This window comes from Muscardinus avellanarius (assembly GCF_963383645.1).
Source record: "Muscardinus avellanarius genome assembly, chromosome: 16".
NCBI lineage: Eukaryota > Metazoa > Chordata > Mammalia > Rodentia > Gliridae > Muscardinus > Muscardinus avellanarius.
The window spans coordinates 153,775-180,695 of NC_137802.1; the positions used below are offsets into that span (position 1 = coordinate 153,775).

General features: G+C 60.3%; 1 protein-coding gene across 1 annotated transcript; it reads right to left on the minus strand.

Moving 5' to 3' along the window:
• Positions 1–1,665: 1,665 nt before the first annotated feature.
• VAV1 (vav guanine nucleotide exchange factor 1) lies at positions 1,666–26,853 on the minus strand (the record flags this gene model as incomplete). Its single annotated transcript, XM_080714186.1, has 27 exons — positions 1,666–1,719; positions 1,932–2,083; positions 2,481–2,595; positions 3,724–3,811; positions 5,849–5,965; positions 7,186–7,217; positions 8,118–8,183; positions 8,314–8,450; positions 9,471–9,516; positions 9,589–9,611; positions 9,686–9,783; positions 9,859–9,960; positions 10,485–10,594; positions 10,869–11,001; positions 11,918–12,003; positions 12,100–12,186; positions 12,266–12,334; positions 13,230–13,325; positions 14,182–14,281; positions 15,230–15,333; positions 15,405–15,473; positions 15,981–16,076; positions 16,152–16,260; positions 16,884–16,952; positions 17,025–17,083; positions 17,687–17,803; positions 26,650–26,853. The coding sequence occupies 27 exons, from the start codon at positions 26,851–26,853 to the stop codon at positions 1,666–1,668; spliced, it is 2,538 nt and encodes an 845-aa protein (XP_080570312.1).
• Positions 26,854–26,921: the final 68 nt, after the last annotated feature.

The following is a 26,921-nucleotide window of genomic DNA, read 5'->3' on the forward strand; positions in this document are numbered from 1 at the left end:
TTTAATGCTGGCAAACTGTTCAGAGTGGTAAATTGTACATTATATGCATTTTGCCACAATATTTATATATTTATTTATTCATTCATTTTGCAGAGATGGAACTCAGGGGCATTCTACCTGTGAGCTCTACCTTCCAGCCCCGTTTTCGGTCCTTTATTTTGAAACAAGGTCTCGCTAAGTTGCAGAGGGCCTGCTAAGGAGCTGAGGCTGGCCACGGCCTGCGATCCTCCTGTCTCAGCGTCCCAAGTACTGGGATGACACGGGTGCGCCACCACGCCCAGCTCGCCACAATTCTAAAAATAAAGCCCATTAAGCAACAAAAAAGGAGGCTGGCCATAAATAATGCATGTGGAAGGGCTCCCCTCGGCCAGACTCAGGGTTTCTTGCAGCAAAATCAAGCCAGGTTCTTGGAGATGGAGAAGAGGGACCAGAGAAAGTGGGGTTGCGACTTAGCCCCCGCCCCGCAGCCGCCACTCCCGGCAGCTCCAGGCGGCCACGGAAGCGGGATTCCTCCACCGAGGTGTCCATCGGTGGACGCTTGGGTAGAGAAAGTGCGGCCCCACACACAGCCACAAAGAAGAACAAAGTCACATCATCTGCAGGAGAATGGAAGGGCTTAGAACGCTACGTTTGGTGAGATCAGCCAGCCTCAGAAAATCCAGGGCCCCTGTTTTCTCCTGCGTGGAAGCCAGAGAGAAAAGAGGAAACCGAAGGGATTTTATCAAATTGAGGAGAGAGAAGCGGGTGTGGGGCGCACGCCTGGCAAGCCAGCACTGGGATGAGGCTGAGACCTGAGGATCGCGGTTCGCGGCCAGCCTCAGCTACTTGGCGAGGCCCTCTGCAACTCAGTGAGGCCCTGTTTCAAAATAAAGAATAAAAAATAAGGCAGCGGGTGGAGCTCGGAGGTAGAATGCCCCTCGGTTCCATTCCTAGACCCGCAAAAAAGTAAAAGTAAAATAAGGGTATATCATGAGGCTCCCAGTGCCCCTCGAGTCCGGGGATACGGAGCTGGACAGCGTCTCCCACCTTTGCCTACGTGGCGCCCGCGGAGCAGAGGCGAGGGTGTGGTGCCCATTCTGGCACTAAGCCAGCCAGCACCCAGCCATGACCTCCACCCGTCCCCAGCTGGTTGCCCGGCCCTGGGGTCCTCCTGCCTCCAGAGCAGTCCTGCCTGCCGCCCCACGGAGGGTGAGGCCTCAGCACCCGGGCTCCACGGGGTCCTCCACCTCCTTGCACGGTGTTCTCGTGGCCCTGACTGGTGTGACAGTCTTCCCTGGCACGCAGGAAGCCTAGCCCCCTCAGGATATTGCCAGTGGCAAAGAGAGGCCGCCTGCCTGCCCGCCCGCCAGGGGCAGGGTCGGTGCGCCGGCCTCTCTCCCGATGCGCCATGCTCCCCATCCTCCCCCTCCAGTCCCCCGAACACGCCAGTCCCTGAATTCATCATTTTATTAAAAGTGTTGCCTCCAGCCTCTGGGAGGACCCAAGAGACTGCCGGGCACTATAAGTTAACCGTGGCAGAGCTTCGTCCTGGAGCCCGGCCCGCTGGACGCTGGCCCTCGCTGGCCGTGCAGACTCTGGGCCCGCTGGGACCTGACACTCGGCCCCGCTGCAGCTCGTCCTGGGCTCAGAGCCCGCAGTTCCGCATCGCTCTGCCGGAGCCCAGCATCAGCAGTACTCAGAGTAATCCTCCTCCACGTAGTTGGAAGGGAACCAGCCAACCTGGAGCGAGGAGAGACTCGTCAGAACAGCCTCTGCACCTCCTCCCTCAGCTCAACCTGCCCCGGGACCTTTGCACCCGACGCTGGTCACGACGGTGACTGACCACGCTCTGTCACGGAGCTGTGCCCGGTGGAGAAATGTAAATTGCATAGAAGCTCTGTGTCCCCCTCCTCCCTTCTGAGCGGGAAAGGGCTCACGTGCCGCCCGCTCACCCGGCCGTAGACCTCGCCTCGCCACCAGCCCTGCTGGCCCCTTTTGTTGAGGATCCTGATGATGTCGCCCTCCTTCAGGGACAGCTCCGACCGGTCACGGGCGCAGAAGTCGTAGCGGGCTTTGGCTGTGCCGAAGTACTTGGTGCTTCCGGCTGGGGTGGAGGAGAGAGGAGGTGAGGGTCCGGGACAGTGGAGAGCGGGCGTGCCCTCGGGAGGGGGTCCGCGCAAAGGCCACTGGGCACTGCGGCGTGCACAGTGCCCGGGCCCTCTCCTCTGGGGACGCGGCCAACTCCAGCAGCAGCCTCCTCCCAGCCCGAGAGGCCTCCAGAGTTAAGAAATAAGATGCTTTGAACTTGTTTCTTGCGCATTTATTAGTTTTTTTGGGGGGTAATGGAATTATTTTTATTTGGAAACAGGATCTCGATAGGTTGCTGGAGTCTCACTACTTGCTGAGGCTGGCCTCCACCCTGCCACCCTCCTGCCTCGGCCTCCCGACCGGCTCCTCCCGCCTGGGCGGGGCTGGGCTGCAGGGCCCAGCTCGGCGCCTACCCGGTGGCTTGCTAATGGTCCTCCTCTCGGGCTCCTTGTAGGGGAACTGCAAGGTGGTGTCCAGCGACTTGAAGCAATCCTTCAGAGAGTTCTGCTGGTAAAATCCCACCAGCTCCTGGAGGGGAGAACATGGCAGAGATAGCCCAGCCGGCCGGCACACGGGGAGGAGCCCCCGAGAGGGAGACGGTGAGTACTCCCCACGCTGGGGGCTCCTTCTTTAGCTGGGCGGCTAGGACCATGTGATAGGGGAGAGGCCACATGGCTCAGGACAATTCTCCTAATGCAACTTTCCCAACCGCTCACAAAATTCAAGGCCTCCTATGAGGTATCCTTATCTCTGCAATTAATACTAATAATTGCTGCCCAGCCAGGCGCCGTGGCACACGCATGCAACCCCAGTGCATGGGAGGCTGAGACAGGAGGATCGCTGGTTGGAGGACAGCCTCAGCAAGTAGTGAGACTCTCTGCAACCTAGGAGAGCCTGTTTCAAGATAAAAATAAAAAGGGCTGAGGGTGTAGGTCAGAGGTAGAATGCCCCTGGGTTCAAGCCCCAGTACTGCAAAAAAAAGAAAAGAAAAAGAAAGAAAGAAAGCTCAAAAGGCATCTGAATTTTCAACAAAATGGTCACAGCAGATCAGGTGGTGCTAAACTTGGAAGTCTGATAGAACAGTGCTCTGCTGGGCGGGGCACGAGGTGAGACCAGGCCTCGGCCTCGCCGCCTGCGGGCCTCGGGTGTGTGGAAAGGGCTGCTGGAGCCCTGCTCTGACATTAGCAAACGCTAACGCACTGGTGGGCATAAGTATTGTTATTCTTCTGTTTTTTCTTTTTTCTTTCTTTTTTTTTCTTTTTTTTTTTTTTTTGCAGTACTGGGGATAGAACCCGGGGGCATTCGACCTCTGAGCTACACCCCCTGCCCTATTTTTTTATTCTTTATTTTGAAACAGGGTCTCACTGAGTTGCAAAGGGCCTCACTAAGTAGCTGAGGCTGTCCATGAACCGTGATCCTCCTGTCCCAGCTCCCGAATGCTGGGATGACAAGCGTGCTGTTGTTGTTGTTGTTGTTGTTGTTGTTGTTGTTGTTGTTGTTATTACTTGTGTGGTTGGTCATTAACAGAATAAAGTTTTTATTTTTATTCATCCTTGAAAGGATCACACTGGCTATGGAAAAGGGGGCTCCCAAGATGGAGGTGCAGGGAGGGTGCCGGTCAGCTTGGGGGCTGGGGTTGGGGTGGACCCCCCTTACCACAAGACCCCGGAAAGCCTTCTTCTCCGTGATGCGATAGAGCCCTTCTGACGTTGTGATTTTAATGTGCTTGACCTCGACGTTATACCTGGAACCAGGGAGAAAAACGACCACATGCCTGGCCCTGGGTGTGCGGCCAGGCCGTCGCCTGCCTCGCTTCGGCCCGGCCACAACGCGGCCTGCGAGAAGAAGCCTTGGCTCCTCCAGGGCAGGGCGGCCCTGGAACCCAGAGGCCTCTGTCCGGGAAGCCCTGGCCTGGGTTCGCCATGTCTAAACCTTTAGTTCTTCCTCTCATACAAGAGGAGCCATCTTTCCTGATGACGAGTTCACTGAGCAAGGTCTGTAAGACCTTGCAAAGAAAATAATAGTCTACAGGAGGCTCGCGGTTCGCGGCCAGCCTCGGCTACTTAGTGAGGCCTTCGCGACTCTGTGAGACCCTGCTTTATTATTTTTTTGGTGGTACTGGGGTTCCTGGAAGCCCTTCTAGCTCCGGGCTATGCTACACTCCCAGACCTATTTTATATTTTTGAAACAGGGTCTCTTAAACCAGCGCAGCTGGCTTCAAACTTGCGCAATCCTCCTGTCTCCGCCTCCTAAGCTTGGGGATTACAAGCGTGGCCACCACGCCCGGCCCAGAAAAAAGTACTTTTAGCTCTCCAAACAGAAAGGAGACTGCTCGCAGACCAGAAGTAAAGATACAGTGAAAATCTGAGCCCCAAGCGCAGGCTGAGCCCAGGGCTACGCGAATGGGTCTGCTGGTCTCTGAAGGCCAGGAGTTCATGCTTGGTGATTCTGAACGGGAGGAGACGGGTCGTTGGGTCCACATGCGGTTGCGAGTTGGTGACCAGCTCCTACTCCACAGGAGAGAGTTTTCCAAAGAGCTACAGCTTCGGGGTAAAGAGGAGGCCAGAGGAAGGCCACCCGTCAACAAGAAGGGGTGGGAAGAAGGCGCAGCTGTCTCAGACAAATCCACGCCTTGGACGCACTCTCACGGAGAGCTGGAGGTCGAGTTTAAACCACCTGTGGAGCCCAAGAAGCTAGGAAATTAGCCTAAAGTCAAACTAGAGCAGAAACGGACTCGCTGTTGATCCCACAGAAGCAAATGCCACTCTCTGGAGACCCAGGCAGTATCAGATCCCCACAAGATCACAACACAAGCCGGGCGCGGTGGGCGCGCTTGTCATCCCAGTCTTCGGGAGGCTGAGACAGGAGGATCGCGGTTCGCGGACAGCCTCAGCTACTTAGTGAGGCCCTCTGCAACTCAGGGAGGCCATGTTTCAAAATAAAGAAATAAAAATGGGGCTGAGGGTGGGGCTCGGAGGCAGAATGCCTTATTACAGCACTATCCACAATGGCCAAGATGTGGAGTCAAGCAAGGTGGGTAAATACGGCCTGTACACACTGCGGAACATTATGTGGCCGTTAAAAAAGAATAGAATCCTATCACTGTCGACAACAAGAACAGAACCGGAGAACATCGTGTTGCGTGAGATAAGCCAGACGCAGACGAATGCCATGGGCTTTCACGCCCGTGTGGTGCTAACGGAGTTGGTCTTGAAGGAGACGAGGAGTGGCCACTGAGGCTGAGACGGGAGGCAGGGGTAGAGGAAGGGTGGGTGATGGGCTCCAAAACACAGAGAGGAGGAGCAGGTCCTGACGCTGGACAGCACTGGCCGCAGGCTGGCCACGTTCACAGCGGAGACTGCTGAGCAGTTGCTGGAGTCCCGCCTCCTGAGGGTGGCCAGTCAATTACTATTTTTTTTTTTTTTTTTTTTTTTTGCGGTACTGGGGATGGAACCCAGGGCCATTCGACCTCCAAGCTGCACCCCAGCCCTAGTTTTTATTCTTTATTTTGAAACCGGGCCTCACTGAGTCGCACAGGGCCTCACTAAGTAGCTGAAGCTGTCCGTGAACCGCGATCCTCCAGTCTCAGCCTCCCAATGCTGGGATGACAAGCGCGTGCCCCCACGCCCAGCTGGCTAGTCAATTAAAGAAAGAAGAAAGGTGAACCCCCCGGGGTCCCCAGGAGCTGAGCAGGAGTGGCTGGCATCGCCATCACCGCACGCTTTGATCAAGTACAAGCCCGAGGTCCTCGGGCCGGAGGCGAGGGGCCGGGAGGACTTACTTGATACTGATGGCAAATTCCGCCGCGTCCTTCACCCTCTGCCGCACCAGGAAGGTCCCGTCCGAGCGACTGGTGAGGATGCCCTCTGCCCCCGCTCGCTCCATGGGGCCGGCGTACCTGTGGGGCAAGCCAGGGGGCAGTCGTAACCAGGCCGCCCTCTCCAGTGGTTCTAAGGCGGGGGTGGCCTTAATCACCAGGCCTAAGCCGGACATGGGGGCGCACACTTGTCACCCCAGCATCTGGGAGGCTGAGACAGGAGGATGGCAGGTTTGCGGCCACCTCAGCTACTTAGTGAGGCCCTCTGCCACTCAGTGAGACCCTGTTTCAATATAAAGAATAGAAAATAGGGCAGGGGGTGTAGCTCGGAGGTAGAATGGGTTCCATCCCCATACCACAAAAATAAAAATAAAACACACCAGGCCTGGCCCCATGGACAGATGGAGGACATGGCCATCAGTGTCTCCAAATTACATCCGAGTCGGACAGCTCGGCCCTCGGGTCTGGCTGGGTCTCTGGACCCAGCCATGCTTTGGTGGGCATTCTCCTGCGGGCCCCCCTGGACAGACATCCCAGAGACCACCAGGATGTATGGCGGGTGGGGAGGCTGAGGCTCGGACCTCAGGGCACAATTAAGGAGTGAAAAATCCCAGTCATCGAGATGAACCATCATCATAAGGAGCGTTCAACGCAGTATTTAAAACTCGAAATCAGCCGGGCATGGTGGCGCACGCTTGTAATCCCCCAGTACTTGGGAGGCTGAGACAGGAGGACTGCGGTCCAAGGCCAGCTCCTTAGTGAGGACCTTTGCAACTCAGTGAGACCCTGTTTCAAAATAAAGAATAAAAGCCGGGCGTGGGGGTGCGCTTGTCATCCCAGCATCCGGGAGGCTGAGACCGGAGTCTCGCGGTTCGCGGCCAGCCTCAGCTACTTAGTGAGGCCTCCGCAACTCAGTGAGACCTGGTTTCAAATAAAGAATAAAAAATTGGGCAGGGGTGTACCTTGGAGGTCGAATGCCCCTGGGTTCCATACCCAGTACCACAAAAATTAAAAAAAATTCAAAATAAATAAAAATCAGCCATAAAAAATAACCCACACTGCACTGCTGCCAGATCCTGGATACGGGTGCCCAGCACGAGGCCGCGGCATGGGGCCCCACGATCAGAGCATCCAGGGCAGGAGCGTCCATAGACGGGAGCGCGGGGAGGGGCCTCTCTGGGGGGCGGGGTGAAACCGTTTGGAAACTAGAGAGAAGAGACACTGCCCAGCACCGTGCATCTGTCAGCACTGGGCACGATGGTCCACGTGAGCTACCATGACACCCACATCCTTGTACTCACCAGAGATGCACCGACAGGTCCTGGGGGGGCCCCTAGGACAAAGAGAGAAGACACACGGTCAGACCCGGGAACCGCGGCTTTGGGGCCTTCACCCCTTCCGCCACAGCCTTTATTTATTGTACGTGTGTGTGCGCGCGGTACTGGGGACGGGACCCGGGGGCATTCCACCTCCGAGCTGCACCCCCAGCCCTGTTTTTTATTCTTTATTTTGAAACAGGGTCTCACTGAGTTGCAGAGGGCCTCAGTAGGTAGTTGAGGCTGGCCTTGAACCCGTGATCCTCCTGTCTCAGCCTCCCAAGTACTGGGATGGCAAGCGTGCGCCATCGCGCCTGGCTCTGCCAGGCTTTATCGAGTGCCCGGTGTGGGCCGGGCCTGTGCTATTTGGGGGAACGTGGTTCTGAAACGCAGGAAAGAAGCTGGTGCCCGTGGGCAGAAATGAGGGGCAGCCTTTCCCGTTTCAGCACGGCCCTCAAACTAAAGATGGTTTTGCATTTGAGACGATGAACATGTCACTGTGAATCTCACTGCGATATGTAATAATTACATCATACCAATAAAAGTATTTTTTAAAATAAAAAAGGAAGAGCCGGGCGTGGTGGCGCACACTTGTAATCCCCGCGCTTGGGAGGCTGAGACAGGAGGATCACACAGTTTGAAGCCAGCCTCAGCTACTTAGTGAGGCTCTCAGCAACTTAGTGAGACCCTGTTTCCCAATAAAATATAAAATAGGTCTGGGAGTCTAGCCCGGAGGTAGAAAGCCTCTGGGTTCCACCCCAGTACCACCAAAAATAAATAAATAAATAAATAAATAAATAAATAAAATAAAAAAAGGAATTTGTGGAGGGGTGAGGGCAACCCGCCACGCAGGCCCTTCCAGGGTGAACTCCCACACCCGCCCGCCTGCCCATCCTACCCGCTGCCGAGGGACTCACATGGACATAGGGCTTCACCCTGCTGCAGGGGAACCAGCCGACCTCGTTGGTGGCAGTGTTCCTGCCCTAAACACCAGGAGACAGGTTAGAGAGTGTGCAGGCGCCGCGGCTGAGCTGGCTCGAAGGACGAAGCCGAAGCCCAGCCCCACCCCAGAGCCGGCAGACGACCGCCACCCCAGTGCCCGCCCGCCCGTACCTCCCACCAGTTCTGCTCGGCCTCGGCTTTGGTGAGCTCCACGATGTCCCCAGGACTGAGGCGGAGGAAAGGCCCGAAGGCCCCCGGGGGCGGAGGGAGCCCATAGTATTCCTGGCACACTTCCATCTTGGGCAGCCCTGGAGGACGGTTGGTGGGCACGGGTTGCAAAGCTGAGACGCGCGTGCGCGCACACACACACACACACACACACACACACACACACACACAGCAAAGGGGGCCTAAAGTAAAAAGACCAACAAATATCAAGTGGTGGGAGGACGTGGGGCACTAGAACTCAGGCATACTGCCCGTGGCAATTCGGTTTGGCTTATGTCTACCCCGGAGTGCAGCCATGCCACCCCACCTGTGTGCCCAAGAGAACTGAAAACCGCCCATCAAAGCCATGAGCAGAGCCAGGCGCGGGGCGCACGCTTGGCATCCAGCCTTCGGGAGGCTGAGACCGGAGGATCGCGGTTCACAGACAGCCTCAGCTACTTAGTGAGGCCCTCTGCAACTCAGTGAGACCCGGTTTCAAAATAAAGAATAAAAAATAGGGCAGTGGATGTAGCTCAGAGGTCGAATGCCCCTGGGCTCCATCCTCAGTACCACCAAGAAAAAAAAAGTCTGGGGTATAGCTCACATGTGGAGCACCCCTGGGTTCCACCTCCACTGCACGGATGCCCAGGGTGTCCTTGGTAGGATGGAGAGATTGCAACAATCCATGGAGTACTATACAACCACAAAAGGAATGACCTACTGCTATGAGCAACCATGTCAGTGCACCTTGCTGGCTGTGGGTTGATTGGAAGAAACCAGAGAAAGAAGAAAGAGAGAAAGAAAGAAAGAAAGAAAGAGAGATTAATTTGAAAGAGGGAGAGAGAGAGCTTGGCATACTGGGCAGGCAAAACGAATGCGCCCAAGAGAGGGTGGTGCTTTAGCTGCCCTCTAGGAGGCAGGTAAAACTGATTAAACTTCCCACGACCAAGAACTGGTCAAAGAGGCGCCGGTGGATGCAGCCATGGGCCTGACTGCGGGGATCTGAGCCGGGGGCTGCGGAGGATGTGCGCGCGCGTGTGTGTGTGCGCACGTGTGTGCACGTGTGTGCACGCGTGTGCACGCGTGCGCGCGTGTCCCCTCCGCCCAGCCCCGCCGCTCACCGAGCTCGCTCCTCCTCCTGTCCTGGGCCCGGCGGTGCGGCTTCTCCTGCGGAGGGGGCGGAGGGGGGTCGCGCCATGGCTCCGGGCGAGGCCGCGCCCCAGGGCTGAGGGCTCTTACCTTCCTGGCCGCTCCCGCGCCGTCTAGGGGAGGGAGAGGGCGCGGTGAGGCGGGTCCCAGGCCCTCCCGCCGCCCCCCGCCCCGGCCAGCCGCGTACCTGGCCCGCGCCGGCCGCACGCGGGCGCTCTCCCCAGACACTCCTTGTGCGCGGGCGCCCGGCACCTTGTGCAGCGGTAGCCCTGGTAGAAGGTGCCCCTGGAACGAGGAGGGGTCAGCCAGGGCCCGGCCGGGCTCGGGCGGGAGGGCCCGGCCCCACCCAGGCCCGCTCACCTCAGCAGCATCTGGCAGGCCTCGCACGCCGTGGTCTCCTCAAAGGAGAACATCTGGAAGTCGTGCCCGTTGGCCGTGGCGTTCTCGGGGTAGATGTTGGAGCTGCGGGGAGCAAAGAGAAGCAGCGGCCACGACACTTCATGCCTTTTTTAGAGTCGAGTAGTATTCCCAGCGGTGGCTATACCGCACTGCGTGTGCCCCCCCCTGTCTCCGTGGGTGGGTGGGCCTTTGGGTTGTTTCCACCTGCTGCCTGATTTGAATAGTGCTGCCGAGGGGGCGTGGGAGCCGGGGGAAGGGGGAGCCATGGAATGCGTGCGGGACCCCCTCTAGGGATGGCGAGGCGGTTCGGGAGCTAAGGTTTTGGCCAGCTGGGGTTTTGTCTAGAATCGTGAGTGCGTTAAGTGACAAGGGGTTGTGCAACACGAAACGGGTCTGTTTGGGTTTGTTGTGTGAAACCTCCCCTTGGAGGGGAGGGAGGGAGGGGCGGGCCTGCGGAGGGCGCTCAAGGGGACTGGCCCTGGCCCGGAGCCTCCACCCTGGGGCTGCGCACAGCTTTAAGCCGTGGCGCCCGTTTCCCAGAGGAGGTCACTGAAGGCCGGGTGGCCCGGAGCCCAGCGGGGACGCACATGGCCATCTCGAACTGTTCCATCCACTTCCTCTTGAGCTCGCGGGTCTTGAAGAAGAGCTCGTAGCCCTGGGCGCCTTGGTCCTCGATCAGCAGGAACATGTGATTCCACTGCGGGAGGCGGCAGGTGAGGCACGGGCCAGGGCGGCCTGGGAGGCCCGGAAGGTCAAGGAGGCCCGGGAGGCCCGGGAGGTCAAGGAGGCCAGGGAGGCCCGGGAGGTCAAGGAGGCCAGGGAGGCCCGGGAGGTCAAGGAGGCCAGGGAGGCTCGGGAGGTCAAGGAGGCCAGGGAGGCTCGGGAGGTCAAGGAGGCCCGGGAGGCCCAGGAGGTCAGGGCGGCCCAGGAGGCCAGGGAGGCCCGCCCCGGCTCCCCGCTCTGCCGCGCACCTTCTTGTTGTCCCGCTCTCCGGAGGAGTCGTCGCGGACCTGGAAGCTGTGCAGGTTCACGAAGACCTTGAGGTCGTAGGAGTCGCCGCGGCGCTTGCAGATGAGCAGCGCCTTGTCCAGCAGGAAGGCATACCTGGAAGCCAGGGGTCAGCGCGGCCGGCCCCTGAGCCCGCCCCACCCGCGTGGCCCGGCCGGCCTCCTTCCTACACGGAAATCAGGCCCCACCCTCATCCCTCCCGGGCTCCTCCCCAAATCTAGGCCAACTCCAACCAAGTGCACGTAAAATCCACGCTCCTCTCTATATCTAACTCAGCCTGCCCACCTGCCTTCCTAGGCGCGGCCTCCCTCCTTCTTAGGCCCCACCCCCAGGCCCGACCTGGCTCCGCCCACCTGCCTCCCTAGGAGCCTGGCCCCGCCCTGCTCAGGCTCCACCCACAGGCACACTCAGCCCCGCCCACCTGCCTTCCTAAGAGCCTGCCCTGCCCTGCCCTGCCCAGGTTCCACCCTCAGATCCAACTGGGCCCCGCCTGCCTCCACAGGAACCTGGTCCCGCCCTGCCCCGGCTCCACCCTCAGATCCCCATTGACTCCACCCACCTGTCACTCTAGGAGCCTGCCCCGCCCTGCCCAGACTCCACCCCCAGGTCCCCATTGACCCCGCCCACCTGTCACTCTGCCCAGGCTCCACTCCCAGTCCAGCTGGCCCCACCCACCTGCCTTCCTAGGAGCTGCCTCCCTCCTGTTCAGGATCCACCCCCAAGCCCGACTTGGTCCCGCCCACCTGTCACTCTAGGAGCCTGCCCCGCCCTGCCCAGGCTCCACTCCCAGGTCCCCATTGACCCCGCCCACCTGTCACTCTAGGAGCCTGCCCTGCCCTGCCCAAGCTCCACCCCCAAGTCCCCATTGACCCCGCCCACCTATAGCTCTAGGAGCCTGCCCCGCCCTGCCCAGGCTCCACCCCCAGGTCACCATTGACCCCGCCCACCTGTTGCTCTAGGAGCCTGCCACACCCGGCCCAGGCTCCACCCCCAGTCCGCTGGCCCCGCCCACCTATCCGTCTTGGTGCGCCGGTCCACCGAAGTAATCTTGAGCTCCCCGTCGATCTTGGGCCGGCCGTAGTTGGCCAGAGACTGGCCCTGGGCAGCAGGCAGGCAGAGGGTCTAGCGGGGGCCCTGCAGGAGGGGCCCAGCGCCCTCCCCACGTGGCACACCCGCCCGCCGGCTGCCCCTCACCAGGTTCTCAATGGACAGCTGGAAGTTGGTGATCTGCCGCAGGGTCTCGTTGTCCCTCTTGACTTCGTTCACGCACTGCGCCAGGTCCTGGGGGTGAGCAGGGGTGAGGCTGGCCCAGTCCCTACCTGGGCCCGGGACCCAGGAAGCCCGCAGCTCCGCGTCCTACCCTCATGGCGTCCAGGGCCAGCCGCAGGTTTTCCTTCTCCATGGGGTCCTGCGTGTGCTTCACCAGCTCCTGTGGGGACCAAGTGACGGGGTCAGCGGGCCTCCTGCCCGGCTCCCCTGGAGGCAGGGCCTGGCCCATCCCAGAGCCCACAGCCCCAGAGCCCCCTAAGCCCCCTGCCTCAGAGCCCCCCAGCCCTGTCCCTGAGCCCCCAGCCCCAGAGCCTCCAGCCCCAGAGCCCCCAGCCCCAGAGCCCCCTAAGCCCCCTGCCTCAGAGCCCCCCAGCCCTGTCCCTGAGCCCCCAGCCCCAGAGCCCCCTAAGCACCCTGCCTCAGAGCCCCCCAGCCCTGTCCCTGAGCCCCCAGCCCCAGAGCCCCCAAAGACCCCTGCCTCAGAGCCCCCTAGCCCTGTCCCTGAGCCCCCAGCCCCAGAGCCTCCAGCCCCAAAGCCCCCAGCCCCAGAGCCCCCTAAGCCCCCTGCCTCAGAGCCCCCCAGCCCTGTCCCTGAGCCCCCAGCCCCAGAGCCTCCAGCCCCAGAGCCCCCAGCCCCAGAGCCCCCAAAGACCCCTGCCTCAGAGCCCCCTAGCCCTGTCCCTGAGCCCCCAGCCCCAGAGCCTCCAGCCCCAAAGCCCCCAGCCCCAGAGCTCCCTAAGCCCCCTGCCTCAGAGCCCCCCAGCCCTGTCCCTGAGCCCCCAGCCCCAGAGCCCCCTAAGCACCCTGCCTCAGAGCCCCCCAGCCCTGTCCCTGAGCCCCCAGCCACAGAGCCTCCAGCCCCAGAGCCCCCAGCCCCAGAGCCCCCAAAGACCCCTGCCTTAGAGCCCCCCAGCCCTGTCCCTGAACCCCCAGCCACAGAGCCCCCAGCCACAGAGCCCCCAGCCCCATGTCCCTGAGTCCCCAGCCCCCTGTCCCTGAGCCCCCAGCCCCCTGTCCCTGAGCCCCCAGCCCCAGAGCCCCGGCCCTGCCGGCACCTGCAGAAGGAGGTGGTATTTGAGGACCCTCTGCATAGGCACCATCAGCAGGTCCCGCAGGGTGAAGCGGCCGTTGTTGGCTCTCTGGGAGCATTCCTGGGGGTGCCAAACAGTGGGGCTGGGGACGGGGCTGTCGCCAGGAGCCCAGGGGGCTCTGCACTAATCCCAGCCGGGGATCCCCAGAAGGGGATGTCCTCTCTCTCCAGGAGGAAATAGGCAGGGGGCTGCGGAGCAGTTTAAGATCCACCCGAAAAGCCAGGTGTGGTGGCCCCGGCCTGTGATCCCTGCACAGGGAGGCTGAGGAAGAAGGACCACAGGTTCAAGGCCAGCCTCAGCAACTCCTAGGGAGACAGTCAACAACCTAGTAAGACCCTGTTTCAAAGGCTTAAAAAGATGGGAGGGAGACTGGGGGTGAGCCTGGGTTGATTCAATCCCCAGTTTCACCTGGGCTGATACCCAAGGAGAGGGGCAGGTTCGGAGCGCCCGTCATCATCCCCGGCCTGTCTGTGTTGCCCTCGACACGTGGACAGGAGCAGGATTTGACTGGGGTCAGGGGCTCAGGGTGAAGTTGGGGCCCAGCTCCAACTCGGGGCACAGCCCATTAAGACTCAGCCCCGAGGTGGGCATGGTGGCACATGCCTGTCATCCCAGCACTTGGAGCCTGACACAGGAGGATCACAGATTTGAAGCCAGCCTCAGCAACTTAGCAAGACCCTGTTTCCAAATACAAAATAAAAAGGGCTGGGGGTCTGGGTCCAATCCCCAGCACCACAAAAATGAATAAACAGCCCAGGGCTGGACTTCAGCTGGGCGTCAAGGTTTGGCTCAGGGTCAGGGCTTGGTGCCGGTTGGCTGCCCTCCTCGTGGCTGGGCGGTACACGTCCCCGGGGCCCCTGGCAGAGCCCGGCCAGCTGGATCTCCTTCCCGCAGCCCCCAGGGCCGCCGTCCCCACCTCCAGCTTCATCTGCACGTCCTCCCGGGCTGCGGTCACCCGGTCCAGGTGCCTGCTGGCGGATTCCACCTGGCTGCAGTAGCGGCCGTAGACAAGAAACCTACAGAACAAGACCGCCACCGGGCATCGCACTGGCACCTCGGCCACGCAGACCTGGCCCTCAGCCCCGCACGCGCTGCCCGCCGCCTGCGTCTCCCGTCTGAGAGCCTAACAATTCAGGCCGCGGGTGGCTGGGACATTAAGAGTGTGGAGAGGCGCTCTCCACCGCTGCCGTGCTCACTTATTTTATTTATTGATTTATTTTATTTATTGATTTATTTATTTTTTGGTACTGGGGATGGAACCCAGGGGCATTCTACCTCTGAGCTACACCCCCAGCCCTATTTTTTATTCTTTATTTTGAAACTGGGTCTCACTGAGTTGCAAAGGGCCTCGCTAAGTAGCTGAGGCTGTCTGTGAACCACCATCCTTCTGTCTCAGCCTCCCGAATGCTGGGATGACAAGCGTGCCCACCACTCCCGGCAGTGTGTTTATTTATTTAACAGACATTAATGGATACCTACTGCCTTCCCAGCCCTGAGCTAAGTACACACTTGATGCACCCATTAATCCAACTCTCCCCACAACCTCAGAAAAAACTGACTTAAAGAGGAAGAATAGCCGGGCGTGGTGGGCACGCGTGTCATCCCCGCGCTTGGGAGGCTGAGACCGGAGGATCGCACGGGTTCGAAGCCAGCCTCAGCTACTTAGTGAGGCTCTCAGCAACTTAGTGAGACCCTGTTTCCAAATAAAGTATAAAATAGGTCTGGGAGTGTAGCCGGGGAGTAGAAAGCCCCTGGGTTCCACCCCCAGGACCGCCACATAAATAAGTAAATAAATGAATATATAGATGAAGACGAGGAAGCAGATGCACAGGGAGCCGAGGGGCTGCCCAGTGCCACCGCAGAGCTGGGAGGGGAGCCAGAGCGTGGGCGCCGCTGGCCCGGAGCGCGGAGTCCCGCCTGCCCCGCCCGTGGTCTCCGAGGCCAAGGACCCAGGCCGGGCTCACCTCTCCTTGTACTTGATGAAAACCTGGTAGAGGGTGAGCGCTCCGGGGCTGGCCAGCGCCTCCCTCAGCTCCTTCAGGAAGTGGGTGTGCAGGAGCAGCAGGTCCTGGCGAGGAGGGGGCGTCAGGGAGCGGCAGGGACCTGGGGACCCCGCCGGACCTGGGGACCCCGGCTCACCTCAATGTTGACGAAGATGATCTCCACGTCCTGCGGTGTGAGGAAACGCTGCAAGGGCTTCAAGAAGTGCTACGGAGAGGGAGGGATGGCGGAGGGAGGACAAAGAGGAGGTGAGACCCCTGATCCAGCTCAGCCCCGGAGACAGAGGGGCGCGGGGCCACGGGAGACCAGAGGGGAGACAGAAACGAACACAGGAGACAGAAGCCGAGCGCCGTGGCGCACACCTGTCATCCCAGGACTTGGGAGGCTGAGGCGGGAGGATTGCAGGTTCAAGGCCAGCCTCAGCTACTTAGTGAGGCCCTTTGCAACTCAGTGAGAACCTGTTTAAAAATTTAAAAGACTAAAAAAAAAAAAATAGGGCTGGGAGTATAGCTCAAAGATAGAATGCCCCTGGGTTCCATCCCCAGTACCAAAAAAAAAAAAAAAAAAAAAAACCTGAGATGGAGAAAGGACAGCCCCGCTAGAGAGAAAGGGAGAGAGGTTCAACAGACAGGGGTAAAATAAATGGCCTTGGGGTTGAAAGACGCGAGGGAGACAGAGGCCCCGGGGACCGCGGCTGGGAGGCGAGGCGCCCACCTGGCGGATGGAGCCCAGCGTGTCCGTGTACTTCTCCTCCGTCACCTGGATCTCCCGCAGGCAGCAGCAGCGCTTGTCCAAGTCCGTCATCTTGGGCTGGAGCGAGTGGGGCGGGGGCGCGTTGAGGCCAGGGTGGGGACCCTCGCCCGCCCGGACCCGCACCGCACCCACCGGCGAGGGCCCCGGCTCCGGGCGCATGAGGTCTTGGTAGATGTCGTCGCCGTCCGCCTCCTCGCTCTCCACGCAGTCGTACAGGTCCTCGTCCTCCTCCGCCGTGTCGCTGCGGGACCAGGGTCAGGCAGCGCCCAGAGCCGGCAGCCAGCCCTCACCCGGGCCATCAGGGCCGTGGCCCCGGGACCCCGGGACCCCAGGACCCCCGTGTCCCCTAGGACCCCCAGGAACCCAGGAACCCAGTACCCCCAGGACCCCAGGGCAGGGCCGTGTCCCTAAGACCCCAGGACGGGGCAGTGTCCCTGAGACCCCAGAGCGAGGCTATGTCCCCTAAAGACCCCAGGATGGGGCTGTGTCCCTAGATCCCAGAGCGGAGCCATGTCCCTAAGACCTTAGGGCCCCCATGTCCCCCAGGACCCCAGGACCCCCATGTCCCCTAGGGCCCCAGGGCAGGGCCATGTCCCTAAGATGGACCCCATGTCCCCCAGTACCCCCAGGACCCCAGGACCCCAGGATGGGGCCATGTCCCTGAGACCCCAGAGCAGGGCCGTGTCCCCTAAAGACCCCAGGATGGGGCCATGTCCCTAGATCCCAGAGCGAGCCTACGTCCCTAAGACCCCAGCTGGGCCATGTCCACTAAGATCCCAACCAGGCCGCATCCCCCAGGCCCAGGGCCAGCCACACCCCTCCAGGTAGGTGCCCCAGCGCTGCCCGCCCCGGCCTGGCACTCACTCGATCTGGTCAGAGAGGCCACTGTAGATGTCTCCATCACCCACGCTGTCCTCCTCGGTGGGAAAGGGCCTGCGGGCAGGTTGGTGTGAGCCATGCCGGGCGGGCGGAGGGCGGGGTGGACGCGACCGGGGGCGTACTCACATGATCCCCTTGTTCTGGGCGATCGGGGTCCAGGACAGGGCGGACAGGGTGTAGATGACCTGCAACGGGGCCGTGGCTTCTCAGCGAGCCCCTCCCCACACCCACAGAGCACAGCCTCGGACCAGACCCCAAGGCTGGACCTAAGGATAGACTCCCAGGCTAGACCCAACAATAGATCCTAAGGCTAGACTTCAACGATAGACCCCCAGGCTGGACTCCCAGGCTAGACCCCCAGGCTAGACTCCCAGGCTAGACCCCAAGGCTAGATCCTAAGACTAGACCCCAAAGCTAGGCTCCCAGGCTAGACCCCCAGGCTGGACTCCCAGGCTAGACCCTGACCCTCTGGCAGCCTGGTTCAGGCCTTCCTCTTCCTTCCCATCCCCTCCCTGTCCCTAATTTCCTCTCTGTCCCTGTCTAGCCGATGCTCAGAGCCAATCAGAGGGGCAAGATGATACCAAGCCCATGCTACGGACGAGGGACCCAGGGACCAGAGAGGCACAGCCGTGAGCCCGGGACCACGGAGCAAGTGACAGCAGAGGCCTGACCCTGGCCCCAGCCCCCGCGTGGCCCGGCCTGGCTCCTGGCCAGCCCCACAGCCTGTCCCCAGGTGTTACCCGGAGGGAGTTGAAACACAGCCTCTGGGCTTTGGGTACCGCACTCACCTTCCCAAAGTCCTGCACATCGAAGAGGTCAAAGGCCTCGAAGAGCTCGCTGCGCTTGAGGCCAAACTTGTCGCAGCAGGTGGACAGGAAGGTCCGGATGTTCTTAAGGCACAGGAACTGTGGAGGGAGAGCGGGGTAGAGGAGTTGAAGGACCTGGCCCCGGCAGCCTGGCCTGGGGACAGGCACTGGGGGATACAAAACATACTGTCTTCTGAGAAAGATCAAGGTATCTGTCCCTTTTACTGAGGTGAAATTTGCCAAACATAAAATCACTAACGGAAAAATGAAATATGGTGTATCCATGCAATGGATGACTATGCAGCCACAGAAAAGGAACATAACCCTAAAATGTGGACACATCTTGGGAACAGTCTGCTGAATCAAAGACGTCAGGAAAAGCAGGCGTGGTGGCGCACGCTTGTCCTCCCCGCGCTCGGGAGGCAGACACAGGAGGAGCGCGCAGGTTCAAAGCCAGCCGCGCTGGCTTAGGAGACCCTGTTTCCAAATGAAAATATAAAATAGGTCTGGGAGCGTAGCCCGGAGGAGAAGGGCTTCCAGGAACCCCAGTCCCACCAAAAAGAAAAAGAAAGAAGTCAGCAAGTATGTTGACAATGTCACTTGCAGGACACATCCCTGAACTGCGCTTCCCTGGGCCAGCCACCGGTTGGCTGGTTCAGGCCAGTGTGGGTTAGTTTTCTGTGACTCAGAACTCTGCAGGGCCAGCCAACCATAGACTGACCCTCAAAAACCCTGAGCCAAACACACCCTTCCTGAATTGAGCCAAAATATCACAGTGGCACGTGAACATTTGTGTCTACAGAGCCGGCCCAGGTGGCCATCAGCAAGCGGACGGCTTCTGAAACTGGTCTATGCCCAGGATGGAAGCCTACTCAGCCATGAAAAAGAGCACAGTATGTCACTGGCAGGGAGCTGGGCGGGAGCTGAGGAGCGTGCTGCTGAGGGAGTCTAGCCAGCTGCTCGCTTCTCACTGTGGGAAGTGGAGGGGCCGGCGCGGCGCAGGCTGGCACTCCTCGGGCGGCCGAGGCTGCTGGTCTCCCTTCTGTCTTCACATGCGCGAGGGCGTGTGGGTGTGCGCTTTGCTGGGGATTGAACCCAGGGTGATCTACGGCTGAGTTATACCCTAGCTCATTTTCCTTCCTTCTTTCTTTTTCTTTTTCTTTTCTTTTTTCTTTTTTGCAGGTCTGGGGATGCAACCCAGGGTTGGGGTGTAGCTTTCTACCTCCGAGCTACACCCCCAGCCCTGTTTTTTATTCTTTATTTTGAAACAGGGTCTCACTGAGTTGCAGAGGGCCTCACATAGCTCGACTCTCTTTCTTTCTTTTTTTAACTTTAGTTTAATTTAATTTTTGCAGTACTGGGGGTTGACCTCGGGAACACTCCACCACGGGCACCAACTCAGGAGACTGCGCCCAGCGGGCGCCGGGCGACGCCGTGGAAGGAGGCGTCCCCACTCACAGGTGGCGAGCCCAGGGCGCTGGCTGCGCGGGGGAGCGGATGGCGCTGTCGGCCCAAGAAGGAAATTCCCTCCTGACCTCAGGGGTCCCGCGAGCCCTGAGAAGCTCCCTCCAGCCACGGGAAGGCTCAGAGGGGGAAAGGGAGCGTGATTGAACAGCCCAGGCCGGCAGAGGTGGGGGCTCCCACGGACAGCAGCAGGGCCTGCGGTCAGACCCCAGCAGGACTTCCCAGCAGCTAGGAGCGTGACACAGCCCAGTGCCGGAGGCCGTTCGCGCGGGAGGGATGTGTCAGAGCACCCCTTCCTGGTGGCAGGCGGGCCTCAGCTCTTTCCTCCAGGTGTCCATGGGCCGCGGGCTGGGCTGGCATCTCGCCCCGCGGGAAAGCCCAAGTCCCCGCCAGTCCCCTGGCCTGGCCCTGGTGCAGGGAGCGGCCTGCGGCCCGGCCTCCCTCTGCTGGGTCTGGGAGAAGAGAAGCCAGCCGGGCTGCTGGTGCTGCGGGCTCCCCACCCACACCCAGCCGCCTCGGCCTGCCGCCGGAAACAGGAAACGCCTGTCCCCAGTGCTCTGGGGAGGGGAGTAGAGGGGGGTGAGGCCCCAGCTCCCCGCTCAGCACTAGAGTCCTGCACAAGCCTGGGGCGGGCCAGGGCGCTGGACCTCCCGGCTGCACCCGCCCAGCCCTTTTATTTATTTTATTTTATTTTATTGTGGTACTGGAGATGGAACCCAGGGGCATTTTACCTCCAAGCTACGCCCCCAGTCCTATTTTTTTATTCTTTATTTTCAAACAGGGTCTCCCTGGGTTGCGGAGGGCCTCCCTCACTAAGGACTGGCTGAGGCTGTACATGAACCAGGATCCTCCTGTCTCAGCCCCCAAATCTTTTTATTTATTTTGAAACAGGAGCTCGCTAGTTGCCGAGGCTGGCTGAGAAACTGTGATCCCCTGCCTGGGCCTCCCAAGTACTGGGATGACAGGCGTGTGCCACTGTATCCAGTGGATATCAGGCTTTTAATCCCAGTACTTGGGAGGCTGAGACAGGAGGATCACAGGTTTGCAGCCAGCCTCAGCTACTTAGCGAGACCCTGTTTCCATTAGCAATAATCACGCCTCATTGGCTACGATACTGCCACTGCGCGAAGCTAGCAAGACCCTGTTTCAAAATAAGAAATAAGGAAAGGCTGTGTGGAGCTCGGCGGCAGAGCCTGGAGGCCCGGTCCCGTCACCACACACACCGGCCACAGAGGCTGCAGCTACATTTACGTGAAACTAATCACAGTCAATGAAAACAGATAAATGGAGCCGGGCGCGGGGCCACTCTGGAGGCTGAGGCAGGAGGATCGCGGTTCGCGGCCAGCCTCAGCTACTTAGCGAGGCCCTCGGCAACTCAGTGAGACCCGGCTTCAAGATAAAGAATAAAAAATAGGGCTGGGGGTGAGCTGAGAGGTGGAATGCCCCTGGGTTCCATCCCCAGACCCGCAAAAATAAAATAGCAGATAAACAGAGGCTGGAGGTGGGACACAGGGGGTGGGCTGGAGACGCTTTGGGGTGGCAGGAGCGCTCCCTCTCTTGGTCTATGGCTTCATTTCACAGCTTTGTACATCGTCAAATGCACAAAATCACATGCTTTACACGTGTCATTGATCAGATGTCAGCAGGCAGCGGCCTCTCCCCGGCTGCAGGATCAGAATCAGCCGTGGACCAGGAACCTCGGAGCAGAACGTTCAGTTCAAACATCTGCAGCAGCGTGGCGCCCGCCATCCGGTCCTGGGGAGGCTGAGCAGGAGGACCGCAGGGCGAGGCCAGCCTCGGCAACTCAGGGAGCCCTCCGTAACCTGGCGAGACCCTGCTTCAGAGTGAAAAAGGCTGGGCATGCAGCTCTGGGCAACGCACCCCTGGGGCCAATCCCCAGTACCACAAATTTAAAAAAGAAGTTTTGAGCCGGGCGTGGTGGGCACGCTGGTCATCCCGGCACTCGGGAGGCTGAGACGGGAGGATCGCGGTTCGCGGCCAGCCTCAGCCTCCCAAAATACTAGGTGTGTGCCAACACTCCCGACTATGTTTTATTTTTTTTTGCAACAGGATCTTCCTAAGTTGCAGAGGGAGGGTCTCGCTAAGTGGCTGAGGCCGGCCTCAAACCTGCCGTCCTCCTGCCTCAGCCTCCCGAGTGCTGAGATGATGGGTGTGCGCCACTGTCCCCAGATCCTTCGTCGGTTCAGTGATATTTATTGACCATCTAACGTGCCAGGTACTGGTCTAGGCGCCCGGGCTGCAACTGTGGGCAAAAGAGACGTACACGCCTGTCCTGTGTGGTGGACATCCTGTGGGAGGAGGCAGCGGCGCGGGCGCGAAAACAGCCCCAGCCCGCCCTGCACTTAAGAACCTGCGGCCCACACGGCACGGCTAGTTTTGCATAACATTTGCTTTGTATTGGAGATACACTATCTAGGGACAAGGGTGTCCACAGGAGGGGCGCCTGCGTTCTGTGCAAATACAATGTCACTTTACATAAGGCAGCTGGGCAGCTGTGGATTAGGGCTTCCTCTAGGGTCCTGGAACCGATGCCCCCAGTGCCAAGGGGCGATTATATACAGCCAAGCGTGCGTCTGTCATCCCAGTACTTGGGAGGCTGAGGCAGGAGGGTCCCAGATTCGAGGCCAGCCTCAACAACTTGGCGAGGACCTCAGCAACTTAGTGAGACCTTGTTTCCAAATAAATAAAATAGGGCTGGAGGCGTAACTCGGAGGTAGAATGCTCTCGGCTGGGTTCAATCCCCAGCACCACACACCCCAAAACAGTTGTGTGACATCAGTCAGCTGGGGTGGTTTGTTTCAAGGTGCTAGATACACAAACACTGTCTCACAGGTTTGTTCTGAAAATCCAAGGGGCTCGTACCAGGAAAGTGCTGAGTGGGGTTAGTGCTCAGTAAACAGCCCAGGAAAGTGCTGAGTGGGTTAGTGCTCAGTAAACGCGGCCTATTTTTTTTTTTTTTTTTTTTTTTTGCAGGTCTGGGGATGGAACCCAGGGGCGTTCTACCCCCAACCAACACCCCCAGCCCTATTTTTTATTCTTTATTTTGAAACAGGGTCTCACTGAGTTGCAGAGGCCTCGCTAAGTAGCTGAGGCTGTCCGCGAACCGCGATCCTCCGGTCTCAGCTCCCGAGTGCTGGGACAAGCGTGCCCACCACGCCGGCTCCACTCTCTAAGCCTTCTGAATCGGCCGACCAGCGTGAGTTTGCGCTCTCTCCTCTGGCACTCGAGGTGAGTTCCCTTCCTCTGCCTGGCAGTGCTGGGGGCTTGGTGGCAGGTGCTGGGTCACTCAGTCCTCCTGGGCGGGCGCCCGGGAGCTCAGCCGGCCACCCTCCCTGCGCCCCGGCTCGCCCCTCCGCTGTCCACAGCACAGCACACTGGCTGCCCAGCCGCGGGCTCTCGAGCCGCCAGACCCAGGACCCAAGCCCACCTCTTTCCTCCTTAGGTATTGGGCCCACGCCTGGCCAGAGGGGCTTACAGAGCAGGGCCACCCCTCGCCCACACGCAGGCTGACCCAGACCAGGGTGTGAAGGAGCAAGGCGCCAACTCTTGCTACCACGGAGGCGGTGCCCTAACAGCGGCCGACTTTGCACAGCCTGCCTTCTGTACTCCAGCCTGGACACAGGCAACCCAAGCCCAGGGAGTCAAGCTGACCACAACTCCCCCGGGGGTGGCGGTGCGCACATGCCTGTCATCCGGGACTGGGAGGCTGAGACAGGAGGATCGCAGGTTCGAGGCCCGCCTGAGTGACTTAACAAGACCTCGTTCCAAAATAAAAAATAAAAAGGGCTGGGTAGACAGCTCAAAGGTAGAATGATTTGGGTTTAATCCCCAGCACCGGAAACAAGAAGAAAGAAAAGGGGGAAAAAAGAGAGAAATACGGGTCCTTATTCCCTCGGTGATACAGTGTAGCAGCCAGGTGCACAGTATCTACTGTGTGTGAGGTCTCATAAATCCCGGAAGCACACCTGCAACTCCAGGAGCCGGGAGGCTGAGACGGGAGGATCGCAGGGTCAAGGCCAGCCTCGGCAACTGAGCGAGCCCCTCAGCTTCACATTTGGGGAAACTGAGGCTCAGGGCAGGCAGAGCCAGGATCTGAGCCCAGGTGGCCCCACCCCCACTCCAGTCCAGCCCCGAGTCTCACTGTCTCCCCTCCTGCCCCCCAGCCTACGCAGCGGGGCTGTGTGCACGCGCATGCGTGCTGGGGTGGAAGCGGGCCTTGCGCGTGCTAGGTGAGCACTCTGCCGTGAGCCTCCCCCAGCCGGATTTCTTACTGCTTTGCAGTGGCGTCTCTGTGCCCAGGCCGCTTTTCAGCACCGAGTCCGAGCGGTCCTCCTGCCCCGGCATCCCGAGTGGCCGGGGCAGCGAGTGCCTGCCCCGTACCCGCCGACCTCATTATCTCCTGGGGCCAGGGGCTGTCAGCTTGGGCCCCAGCACCAGGCCAAGGAGCCCCCGTCTGTCCCACAGTCCGACCCTTCCTCTCCTCTTCCCTGGCCACGAGCTCCATCTCTGCAGACCCCCTCTGGCAGAGTCGTGCCGTCTGGCAGTCTCCGTGCACCTGAGACCCGACCTCAGAGGCCCCGCGGGTCTGGACGCTCAGTTCAAGACACCCGACTTCGCCACTCCCTCTGGCTGAGCCCGTCGTGGCCCTGAGCAAAAGGCGCCAGCCACTCCAACCCCAGCCCTCCGCGTCCCAGCGCCTGCCGGGCGCGGTTTCCCCAGCCCGATTCGGCTCCCTCCTCCACCAGGCCTGGCTTCTGCTCCGGGATCACCTCGTGGGTGGAGTGCCGTTGGCCCCTGCTGAAAGGCGGCGCTCCCACGCCTGCTTTGCTGGTTCACCTTCTCCAGAACTCACACTGTACCTCCTCCCGACAGCGGATGCCTCCCGTCACCTCTGATGCCTTGACGCTCACCACTGGCCTCTCCCACTCGCACAGGCTCCTGGGCAAAAGCGCGTGCGTCTGATTCCCACATTCCCAGCACCCGGAGCACGGCCCACCACGTGAGGCCATTGTGGGATGGAAGGGGTGAGTGGCTGGTTAGATGGATGGGTGGATGGATGATGGATGATGGATGGATGGATGATGGATGGATGGATGATGGATGATGGATGGATGGATGGATGGATGGATGGATGGATGATGGATGGATGATGGATGGATGGATGATGGATGATGGATGGATGGATGATGGATGGATGGATGATGGATGGATGATGGATGGATGGATAGATAGTTGGATGATGGATGATGGATGGATGGATGGATGGATGGATATGTGGGTAGGTGGATGGGTGGATGGATGATGGATAGATAGTTGAATGATGGATGGATAGATGGATATGTGGGTAGGTGGATGGATGGGTGGATAGTTGGGTGGATGTGTGGGAGGATGGAGAGATGAATGGTTGGATGACGGGTGAATAGTGGGAGGATGATGGGTGGCTGGTGGATGGGTGGGTTCACAGCTGGCATGTTGGCGAGATGGACGGATGGACGGATATGTTACTCCCTTCCTCTCCCCTGAGGCGCGTGGAGAGGCCCTGAGAGAAGCTGGGAAGCCTGCTCCTTCCAGCCTGACGCCTTTGCTGATGCCCTCTCCATCGAGGGAGCACCTCCCTCTTCTCTCCCCGCCCTCCCCATCTAATAGGCCGTTCACGGCCCCGGCTTGGGTGCTGAGACGGGCACCCAGAAACCAGAGCGCTGTTGCCGAGGCGCCTTCCTCTGCTACACTGAACACGCACTTTTCCATGGGTGCCAGGCACAGGGTGGAGACTGGGAGGGAGGTGACAGGAGCAGGAAGACACACACCCCCAGAGGAGGGTCAGCACACCCCTGCGTAGCCCAGGCCTCAACAGCCCCAGAGGAGGGTCAGGTGCACCCCTGCGCACCCCGGGCCTCACACAGCTGGGCACAGGAAACCGGGACAAAGAAAACTCCTACTGGCTCTTGAAAACCCAGCACAAATGCCCCCTCTTGCATAGGGCCTGACTCTACCAGGCAATGTCGTGCCCTCACCCCAGGGCCCCGGCCCAGATCTCACAGGGCTGGGACATCTTCCTCTGTCCCCGTGCACCGCAGGGCACTTGGCCTCCCTGCAGGGTGGGCAGACAGGCCCTAGGGACCTAAGCAAATGTAGGCAAATTGGGGCTGGCAGGGTCGGGGCAGGCTCCTGGCACTGAGGGCCAGGGGAGGAGCACAGTGCCGGGCAGTGAGGCCCTGTCCCTGGGAAACCCCCTCGCAGACCCCAGCGGGCCCAGTCCCAGGCACCTGCTTCCCTTTTGCCAGCCGCTCAGATGGAGGGAAGGCCAAGGCCCAGCCGGCCGCTGCCCGCAGCCCCGACCATGGCAGCCCTAACAGGGCCCCATCTTCTGTGGGAGATGAGAGCCAGAGACAGCTGTCCATCCTGCAGGCCCCAGAGCAGAGCCCGTCCCCTAAGAACCCAGGGCCCGCTACATTCCCCAAACCCAGGGCCGAAACCTGTCTCCCAGGCCTCAGGGCAGGTCCACATCACCTAAGTCCCTACGGCAGGGCCCACACTCCTGATGGACCCACAGTCTGGGCAGTCACCGGCACCCTCCCAGAGGCCTGGGGGGCCGAGTAGGTGGCCCACTCCCCGACACACACCACATTTAGATGCGGGCTTGAATATGCTTCCTGCAGAGGGGCCCAGGAAGCAAACCCAGCCGCCCCAAACCTGGGCCAGCCTAGGAGTCCAGCACCTGGCCTGCCTCAGTGTCCCCCTGGCATGGGTGCAGAGAGGAAGCCCAGAGCCCCCCAGGATCTGCAGCTCCCACGGGCCCGGGCCCAGGCAGGAAGCCAAGAGGAAGGAAGTCATGAGGGAAGGAAGGGCCCCAGCGCCAGCCCGCCCTCGGGAGGAGGAGGCACATGTGGGGGGGTCGCTGCTGCCCTCCCCCACACAGCTCTGGGTTAAAGACGGCACAGACCCGGGCGAGGCTCCCCAAAGGTTCTTAAGCCCCCAGTCCCCCAGATGGTCCCTCCTGGCCGGCACGAGGGTGGAGGGGAAGGTTAACCCCTTATTTTCCAACTCTCCACCTAGACATAGGCCAACACAAACCCTCTTTGTGTGTGGGGTGGCGGTGGCATTTGGGGGAGCTCCTGGGGTTGGAACCCAAGGGGCGTTCCACCTCTGAGCTACACCCCCAGCCCTTTCTATTTTTTTATTTAGAAACAAGGCCTCGCTCAGTTGCCGAATGCCTGGCCAGGTGCTGGGGCTGGCTTCCATTCTGTTCCTCCTGCCTCGGCCTCCCAGGTACGGGGATGACTGGCCTGGGCCACCTTACCAGACTCAGACCCTGTTCATCCATGGCAGGGGGCTGTTACCTCTCATGGGGGCCACGGAGATCTCAGAGTGCTTCTGACCCCCACCAGCCCGGGCCTGACCGCTGATGGGCGCGCGCACACACACACACACACACACACTCTGGCCCTGTGGCCACTCACCTGGGACATCTGCGGCCGCAGGTTGACCTCGCGCAGGTTGATGGCGTGGGGCAGCAGGTTGTTGAGCAGCTGACACAGGAGGACGCCATCGCGCAGGGCCTGCGCCAGCTCACACACCTGGGCATTCTCCCAGGTGACCCGGTGGCTGGGCGGCAGCACACGGCACTGAATCAGCCAGCGGGTGCACTGGCGCCAGACCTCCATGGCCCTCGCCGACGCAGTGACAGCTCGGGCTGCCACTTCCTCCTGGGTGCCTGTAACTGTCGCCAGGA